The 10,271-nt window shown below is 46.0% G+C and overlaps 1 protein-coding gene across 1 annotated transcript; it reads left to right on the forward strand.

Moving 5' to 3' along the window:
- Positions 1 to 3,469: 3,469 nt before the first annotated feature.
- LOC121561709 (uncharacterized protein C7orf26 homolog) lies at positions 3,470 to 7,579 on the forward strand (the record flags this gene model as incomplete). Its single annotated transcript, XM_041874229.2, has 5 exons — positions 3,470 to 3,647; positions 5,206 to 5,272; positions 5,374 to 5,481; positions 7,172 to 7,286; positions 7,473 to 7,579. Coding segments are annotated over exons 2-5 (390 nt in total), but the record flags the coding sequence as incomplete, so codon positions are not given.
- Between the last annotated feature and the right edge of the window lie 2,692 nt (positions 7,580 to 10,271).

Consider the following 10,271-nt stretch of genomic DNA (forward strand, 5'->3'; position numbering starts at 1 on the left):
CAGAGTTTCTGAAACGACCTGCAGAGGATTGGCCGACAAAGTCAGCCAAAGAAGTCGCTGCAGATGCCAAAGAAGGCATAAACAAGCTCCAAAGGAAATGTTTTACAGCAGCACTGACCCGAGCGCAGGTGGGGGAAAAAGATCCAACATGCTCCACGTATACCAATATCTCCAACCTCTGACAAAGGTAGAAGACCTGCAAAGCAGCCCTAATGGAAGAGGGCAACAAATCCAAGTCCAAAGACCACCTTCTGGTTATTCAGTGGGGAATATCCTTAACATCAGCAAGTTCAGCAGTTTAACCAGGTTGACAAGAGTCATTGCCTGGGTGTGGAGAGCTGCCACAAGGTGGAAAGAAATGCTAGCCAAGACCACCACCACAAGTAAGCCAAAGAAAAAGGAAATTCCTTCAGCTCTTGAGATCAAGTCCAGAATCAAGAAAGCTACACTTACCATCATGGAGTGTGAAGATGCACTCAGGGATCTCTTCCTTGCAGCCCAAAAGGATGTAACCTGGCCAGACACCACACTCAGCAGGCTTGCTGTGGTCAAAGAGGAAAACACTGGACTCTTGCTCTGTGGAGGAAGATTCCAAATCTTTAATGAAGAAAAAAACTGCAGTACCAATCTTGCCCTGCACGTCATGGGTATCCTCCCTTCTAGCTCAAGAAGCCCACTAAAAAGATGGAAAAACATTCAATCAAGATACCAGCAACAGTTCTTCACAGGGATGTCAGACGGATAGTTGTCTTGCTTCCAGTTGAAGAGCAGCAGCAACAGGATCAAAAATAGAGTAACTGAATCCAACACATCACAGTTCTGTGTGACCTCCTTGGGTTGAAGAACCAGGAGGTCAAGTGGGAGGTGTTGTGTCAATTCCTGACTACAAGCTATACCGAGCACTCAAGCCTAAATCCACCCAGGGTGCTCAAAGCACTCCCAACCTGCAGGGGGGCAACCATGCAACCGGAGCTGTTGAAACCAACCACCAGGAAGTGCTCTGGGGACCATATTAACGTGCGCACCCACAAGCAGTGCATGTGCATGGCATCGAAATGTTTGGTAAAAGCTTAATTGGCTCTCACTCATTCCTGAGAAGAGATACCAATGACCACGGCTCCTGATCATCCAAAGACGCAACTGGTAGGACAGAATGTGTTGTGAATTCATGCTTCTATATGCCCTTTTGTTTGGTTGTAACATACAATACAATTATTAATTAAATTAAATAGTAAGACTTTATTATGTGAACGTGAGAACTTGACAGTAACGTTACTATAATCATGTGTATTGTTAAATGTTTAATTAGGATATTGATATTTAATTATTAACTTGCAATGATCCTAGGTTAATCTAAATGATGAAATGATTGTTTGGTTAGGTTGAGGATTCAGTAACATTAGTTTATGCTTATTTTTGAGAAAGTGGAATTGAGAGTTATTTGTAACTAATCCATGGGTTTTGTTTGTGTGTTTTGAAGGTTATCAACCTATTCTGTTCCATCTTTATGACAATAAAAAATCATAAAGTGAACAGTTTTGAGTTGTCCTTTGCGTTCATCAAGGATAAAGCCGTTTTCAAGTTTGGGCAGAGCTGTGGTCAGCCAGAAATCACGCAGAACTTGACAATACTCTTTGAAAAGGTAGGGTTTCAGATGTTTTCGGAAGATGGGCAGGGACTCTGCTGTCCTAGCTTCAGGGAAAGGGGTGGGAGGGCCAAGAGACCAGAGGTGGCAGAACGGGGAGCTCGGGTTGGGGTGTAGGATTTGAGCAGAGCCTGAAGGTAGGGACTCAGGTTGTGGTGTAGGATTTGAGCAGAGCCTGAAGTTAGAGACTCAGGTCGGGGTGTAGGATTTGAGCAGAGCCTGAAGGTAGGGACTTAGGTTGGGGTGTAGGGTTGGAGCATAGCCTGAAGGTAGGGACTCAGGTTGTGGTGTAGGATTTGAGCAGAGCCTGAAGTTAGAGACTCAGGTCGGGGTGTAGGATTTGAGCAGAGCCTGAAGGTAGGGACTTAGGTTGGGGTGTAGGGTTTGAGCAGAGCCTGAAGGTAGGGACTCAGGTTGGGGTGTAGGGTTTGAGCAGAGCCTGAAGGTAGGGACTCAGGTTGGGGTGTAGGGTTTGAGCAGAGCCTGAAGGTAGGGACTCAGGTTGGGGTGTAGGGTTGGAGCAGAGCCTGAAGGTAGGGACTCAGGTTGGGGTGTAGGGTTGGAGCAGAGCCTGAAGGTAGGGAGGGGCAGTTCCTCTTGCTGCTCCGTAGGTAAGCACCATGGTCTTGTAGTGGATGCGAGCTTCTACTTGAAGCCAGTGGAGTGTGCGGAGAAGCAGTGTGGCATGGGAGAACTTGGGAAGGTTGAACATGGGAGAACTTGGGAAGGTTGAACATGGGAGAACTTGGGAAGGTTGAACATGGGAGAACTTGGGAAGGTTGAACATGGGAGAACTTGGGAAGGTTGAACATGGGAGAACTTGGGAAGGTTGAACATGGGAGAACTTGGGAAGGTTGAACATGGGAGAACTTGGGAAGGTTGAACATGGGAGAACTTGGGAAGGTTGAACATGGGAGAACTTGGGAAGGTTGAACATGGGAGAACTTGGGAAGGTTGAACATGGGAGAACTTGGGAAGGTTGAACATGGGAGAACTTGGGAAGGTTGAACATGGGAGAACTTGGGAAGGTTGAACATGGGAGAACTTGCCTCCTTTCCTTATTGATGTGCTTGTCCCCTCTCCTTCTTCCTCTCCTTGTCTCCTTTCCTTATTCCCCTCCTCTCTCCTCTCCTTCTTCCTCTCCTTGTCTCCTTTCCTTATTCCCCTCCTCTCTCCTCTCCTTCGTCCTCTCATTGTCTCCTCTCCTTATTCCCCTCCTTGTCGCCTCTCCTTATTCCCCTCCTCTCTCCTCTCCTTATTCCTCTCCTTTTTCCTCTCATTGTCTCCTTTCCTTATTCCCCTCCTTGTATCCTCTCCTTCTTCCTCTCCTTGTCTCCTCTCCTTATTCCTCTCCTTGTCTCCTCTCCTTATTCCTCACAACTGAGAGCTGATTCCTAGCAGAGGATGCTCTCACATATGAGAAGAGATGAACAGAGAGGAGGAGAGCGCTGGCCTCAGACTATTTGTGTGTATTGTTGTGAATTGTTAGATACTACTGCACTGTTGGAGTTATGAACAGAAGTATTTCCCTACACCAGCAATAACATCTGCTAAATATATGTATGGACCAATAAAATTTGATTTGATTTTAGATAAACCCATATATCCGTTTGGTTAAGCAGCTAGCAGCATATTAGTCTCCACTAGAGGTAAAGTAATTTAAATGTAGAACTCTGTCATCATACTCGGTGTGTTTTATGGTTCAGTACCAACTAACAGAAACAAACGTTGGATGACGATAAATGCCATCAAAGAAGAAGAACTGAAACAAACGCGTTGTGACAGACAGGGTCCAGTTCTCCTCATGGGGTTTATCGGTTGGATGGGTTAGGGACAGTGTCCAGTTCTCCTCATGGGGTTTATCGGTTGGATGGGTTAGGGTTAGGTTAGGGACAGGGTCCAGCTCTCCTCCGCTTGCTGCTTGTACTTCATGGGCTTCCGTTGTTGAAAGTGTAAACAGTGGCGCATGCACTCTGTTGTTTTCAAATATCTCTCTTTCAAGGTAAGAAAGCGTTTATATATTAACTGCGTGACTCGGGTAGTTACACATACCCTTGCTACGTTGCAATATAGCAATCAACAGCAACCTTAGCTAGTTAGTTAGCTTCTGGGATACAAACAAACCGAGCATAGCTAGCCTCTTTCCGTGATTTGCTTGTTAAGCAGCTAGCTAGCTTAAGTAACCTCCTATGGTTTGCTTGTTAAGCAGCTAGCTAACGTTAACCTCCTATGGTTTGCTTGTTAAGCAGCTAGCTAGCTAAAGTAACCTCCTGTGGTTTGCTTGTTAAGCAGCTAGCTAGCTAAAGTAACCTCCTATGGTTTGATTGTTAAGCAGTTAGCTAGCTAACGTTAACCTCCTATGGTTTGCTTGTTAAGCAGCTAGCTAACGTTAACCTCCTATGGTTTGCTTGTTAAGCAGCTAGCTAGCTAAAGTAACCTCCTGTGGTTTGCTTGTTAAGCAGCTAGCTAGCTAAAGTAACCTCCTATGGTTTGATTGTTAAGCAGTTAGCTAGCTAACGTTAACCTCCTATGGTTTGCTTGTTAAGCAGCTACCGTTAGCCTCCTTCCATGGTTCGCTTGTTAAGCAGCTAACTAGGTACCGTTAGCCTCCTTCCATGGTTCGCTTGTTAAGCAGCTAACTAGGTATCGTTAGCCACCTTCCATGGTTCGCTTGTTAAGCAGCTAACTAGGTACCGTTAGCCTCCTTCCATGGTTCGCTTGTTAAGCAGCTAACTAGGTATCGTTAGCCACCTTCCATGGTTCGCTTGTTAAGCAGCTAACTAGGTACCGTTAGCCTCCTTCCATGGTTCGCTTGTTAAGCAGCTAACTAGGTACCGTTAGCCTCCTTCCATGGTTCGCTTGTTAAGCAGCTAACTAGGTACCGTTAGCCTCCCTCCATGGTTTGCTTGTTAAGCAGCTAACTAGGTACCGTTAGCCTCCCTCCATGGTTTGCTTGTTAAGCAGCTAACTAGGTACCGTTAGCCTCCCTCCATGGTTCGCTTGTTAAGCAGCTAACTAGGTACCGTTAGCCTCCTTCCATGGTTTGCTTGTTAAGCAGCTAACTAGGTACCGTTAGCCTCCTTCCATGGTTTGCTTGCTAGGCAGAGAGTACTGTAGTTTTGGGACACAACATCAGGAGTCTGTATATTGGTTGGACTGCCTTTTTATTTAGACCTTTTTGGGATGGCATTAATGACTATAGTTGTTTACCGACCGACCGTATCTTCAGTATTAAGCTTGACAAGCTGGTCAATGGGAAGTTGAATGGCTGCTTCCTGGGCATTAAGAAGAACCGCCATGTTCAACTTGTCCTGTAAGGCCAGATTCTGGTTCACTGCACCAGCTCCCCTGAGTGATGGCAGTCAGATACAGTAGATAGGTAGCTAGCCAGGTTCAGCCAGTGGAGTTTTAAAGCCATGTTCCAGAGCGAGTTTATCAATGCTAGGCTTTGCTATGTTTGATCATTCTGGCATGTTTCGCAGAGATGCTGTTGAGTGTGGGTTTAGATGTGTAACGTTAACTGTGTGTGTGTAACAGTGTGTTCTGATGTGTTTTTTCAGGGACCTGATGATGAGTGATATGCGTCAGTCATTGCTGCGTCGTGATGCCCTGAGTGCCGCTAAAGAGGTTCCAACCATGTCTGGATATTTACCAGTCTGCTATTGTGTTGGAATGATTATTGGTTAGTTGGAGGTAGCCTAGTTATTGCTTATTAATGTGTGTTTCAGGTGCTGTACCATCTGGATATCTACCTGTCTGGGCAGGTACAGAATAGCCCCTCCCCCTCGGTGGACACGCCCACTCTGGAACTGGTGGAGGAGTTTATACTGCACAGGGTCCCACCTTTATGCCCTGTCTCCATGGTTTCATACCACACACTCTTTAGGTTGCCTTTATGCCCTGTCTCCATGGTTTCATACCACACACTCTTTAGGTTGCCTTTATGCCCTGTCTCCATGGTTTCATACCACACTCTTTAGGTTGCCTGTATGTCCTGTCCCCATGGTTTCATACCACACACTCTTTAGGTTGCCTTTATGCCCTGTCTCCATGGTTTCATACCACACACTCTTTAGGTTGCCTTTATGCCCTGTCTCCATGGTTTCATACCACACACTCTCTTTAGGTTGCCTTTATGCCCTGTCTCCATGGTTTCATACCACACACTCTTTAGGTTGCCTGTATGTCCTGTCTCCATGGTTTCATACCACACACTCTTTAGGTTGCCTTTATGCCCTGTCTCCATGGTTTCATACCACACACTCTTTAGGTTGCCTTTATGCCCTGTCTCCATGGTTTCATACCACACACTCTTTAGGTTGCCTTTATGCCCTGTCTCCATGGTTTCATACCACACACTCTTTAGGTTGCCTTTATGCCCTGTCTCCATGGTTTCATACCACACACTCTTTAGGTTGCCTTTATGCCCTGTCTCCATGGTTTCATACCACACACTCTTTAGGTTGCCTTTATGCCCTGTCTCCATGGTTTCATACCACACACTCTTTAGGTTGCCTTTATGTCCTGTCTCCATGGTTTCATACCACACACTCTTTAGGTTGCCTGTATGCCCTGTCTCCATGGTTTCATACCACACACTCTTTAGGTTGCCTTCATGTCCTGTCTCCATGGTTTCATACCACACACTCTTTAGGTTGCCTTTATGCCCTGTCTCCATGGTTTCATACCACACACTCTTTAGGTTGCCTGTATGCCCTGTCTCCATGGTTTCATACCACACACTCTTTAGGTTGCCTTTATGTCCTGTCTCCATGGTTTCATACCACACACTCTTTAGGTTGCCTTTATGCCCTGTCTCCATGGTTTCATACCACACACTCTTTAGGTTGCCTGTATGCCCTGTCTCCATGGTTTCATACCACACACTCTTTAGGTTGCCTTTATGCCCTGTCTCCATGGTTTCATACCACACACTCTTTAGGTTGCCTTTATGCCCTGTCTCCATGGTTTCATACCACACACTCTTTAGGTTGCCTGTATGTCCTGTCTCCATGGTTTCATACCACACACTCTTTAGGTTGCCTTTATGTCCTGTCTCCATGGTTTCATACCACACACTCTTTAGGTTGCCTTTATGCCCTGTCTCCATGGTTTCATACCACACACTCTTTAGGTTGCCTGTATGCCCTGTCTCCATGGTTTCATACCACACACTCTTTAGGTTGCCTTTATGTCCTGTCTCCATGGTTTCATACCACACACTCTTTAGGTTGCCTTTATGCCCTGTCTCCATGGTTTCATACCACACACTCTTTAGGTTGCCTTTATGCCCTGTCTCCATGGTTTCATACCACACACTCTTTAGGTTGCCTGTATGTCCTGTCCCCATGGTTTCATACCACACACTCTTTAGGTTGCCTTTATGCCCTGTCTCCATGGTTTCATACCACACACTCTTTAGGTTGCCTTTATGCCCTGTCTCCATGGTTTCATACCACACACTCTTTAGGTTGCCTGTATGTCCTGTCTCCATGGTTTCATAACTGTTTGGTTGTATGTGTGTAGAGGATGAGTGCGTTACAGGAGCTGCAGCTGTTGGAGATCATGTGCAGCTGTTTCCAGGAACAGAGTCGAGACGCTGTGAGACAACTCATCTTCTCTGCCCTGTTCACTCTACAAGGTGTGTGTGTGTCTTCAGTGTGTGTCTTCAGTGTGTGTGTGTGTGTCTTCAGTGTGTGTGTGTCTTCAGTGTGTGTGTGTCTTCAGTGTGTGTGTGTGTCTTCAGTGTGTGTGTGTGTCTTCAGTGTGTACCTTCTGTGTTCAAGTTTTATTGAATCTGTGTTTTACTTCTCCTTCTGTCGCCAAGGTAACCAGGCTGACGAGAGTCGCATGGCGTTGCTAGGCAAGCTAGTCTCCATGGCGATCGCTGTGGGCAGGGTCCCCATCCTGCAGTGTGCTGCTACCTGGTTACAGGTTAGAACACACCTTCACTTAACATGGACAGGGGCAAGTCTATGGAGGGATTTCAGTGATACCTTCACTTAACATGGACAGGGCAAGTCTATGGAGGGATTTCAGTGATACCTTCACTTAACATGGACAGGGCAAGTCTATGGAGGGATTTCAGAACACACACCTTCACTTAACATGGACAGGGCAAGTCTATGGAGGGATTTCAGTGATACCTTCACTTAACATGGACAGGGGCAAGTCTATGGAGGGATTTCAGTGATACCTTCACTTAACATGGACAGGGCAAGTCTATGGAGGGATTTCAGAACACACACCTTCACTTAACATGGACAGGGCAAGTCTATGGAGGGATTTCAGAACACACACCTTCACTTAACATGGACAGGGCAAGTCTATGGAGGGATTTCAGAACACACACCTTCACTTAACATGGACAGGGCAAGTCTATGGAGGGATTTCAGAACACACACCTTCACTTAACATGGACAGGGCAAGTCTATGGAGGGATTTCAGAACACATACCTTCACTTAACATGGACAGGGCAAGTCTATGGAGGGATTTCAGAACACACACCTTCACTTAACATGGACAGGGGCAAGTCTATGGAGGGATTTCAGTGATACCTTCACTTAACATGGACAGGGGCAAGTCTATGGAGGGATTTCAGTGATACCTTCACTTAACATGGACAGGGCAAGTCTATGGAGGGATTTCAGAACACACACCTTCACTTAACATGGACAGGGCAAGTCTATGGAGGGATTTCAGAACACATACCTTCACTTAACATGGACAGGGCAAGTCTATGGAGGGATTTCAGAACACACACCTTCACTTAAAATGGACAGGGCAAGTCTATGGAGGGATTTCAGTGATACCTTCACTTAACATGGACAGGGCAAGTCTATGGAGGGATTTCAGTGATACCTTCACTTAACATGGACAGGGCAAGTCTATGGAGGGATTTCAGAATACACACCTTCACTTAACATGGACAGGGCAAGTCTATGGAGGGATTTCAGAACAGACACCTTCACTTAACATGGACAGGGCAAGTCTATGGAGGGATTTCAGTGATACCTTCACTTAACATGGACAGGGCAAGTCTATGGAGGGATTTCAGATGACACCTTCACTTAACATGGACAGGGCAAGTCTATGGAGGGATTTCAGAACACATACCTTCACTTAACATGGACAGGGCAAGTCTATGGAGGGATTTCAGTGGTACCTTCACTTAACATGGACAGGGCAAGTCTATGGAGGGATTTCAGAACACACACCTTCACTTAACATGGACAGGGCAAGTCTATGGAGGGATTTCAGTGATACCTTCACTTAACATGGACAGGGCAAGTCTATGGAGGGATTTCAGTGGTACCTTCACTTAACATGGACAGGGCAAGTCTATGGAGGGATTTCAGTGATACCTTCACTTAACATGGACAGGGCAAGTCTATGGAGGGATTTCAGAACACACACCTTCACTTAACATGGACAGGGTAAGTCTATGGAGGGATTTCAGAACACATACCTTCACTTAACATGTACAGGGCAAGTCTATGGAGGGATTTCAGTGATACCTTCACTTAACATGGACAGGGGCAAGTCTATGGAGGGATTTCAGTGGTACCTTCACTTAACATGGACAGGGCAAGTCTATGGAGGGATTTCAGAACACACACCTTCACTTAACATGGACAGGGCAAGTCTATGGAGGGATTTCAGAACACATACCTTCACTTAACATGTACAGGGCAAGTCTATGGAGGGATTTCAGTGATACCTTCACTTAACATGGACAGGGCAAGTCTATGGAGGGATTTCAGTGGTACCTTCACTTAACATGGACAGGGCAAGTCTATGGAGGGATTTCAGAACACACACCTTCACTTAACATGGACAGGGCAAGTCTATAGAGGGATTTCAGAACACACACCTTCACTTAACATGGACAGGGCAAGTCTATGGAGGGATTTCAGAACACACACCTTCACTTAACATGGACAGGGCAAGTCTATGGAGGGATTTCAGTGGTACCTTCACTTAACATGGACAGGGCAAGTCTATGGAGGGATTTCAGAACACACACCTTCACTTAACATGGACAGGGCAAGTCTATGGAGGGATTTCAGTGGTACCTTCACTTAACATGGACAGGGCAAGTCTATGGAGGGATTTCAGTGGTACCTTCACTTAACATGGACAGGGCAAGTCTATGGAGGGATTTCAGAACACACACCTTCACTTAACATGGACAGGGCAAGTCTATGGAGGGATTTCAGTGATACCTTCACTTAACATGGACAGGGCAAGTCTATGGAGGGATTTCAGAACACACACCTTCACTTAACATGGACAGGGCAAGTCTATGGAGGGATTTCAGTGATACCTTCACTTAACATGGACAGGGCAAGTCTATGGAGGGATTTCAGTGATACCTTCACTTAACATGGACAGGGCAAGTCTATGGAGGGATTTCAGTGGTACCTTCACTTAACATGGACAGGGCAAGTCTATGGAGGGATTTCAGAACACACACCTTCACTTAACATGGACAGGGCAAGTCTATGGAGGGATTTCAGTGATACCTTCACTTAACATGGACAGAGCAAGTCTATGGAGGGATTTCAGTGGTACCTTCACTTAACATGGACAGGGCAAGTCTATAGAGGGATTTCAGTGACACCT

Source organism: Coregonus clupeaformis, unplaced genomic scaffold (assembly GCF_020615455.1).
Source record: "Coregonus clupeaformis isolate EN_2021a unplaced genomic scaffold, ASM2061545v1 scaf2255, whole genome shotgun sequence".
In the NCBI taxonomy this organism is placed as follows: Eukaryota; Metazoa; Chordata; class Actinopteri; order Salmoniformes; family Salmonidae; genus Coregonus; species Coregonus clupeaformis.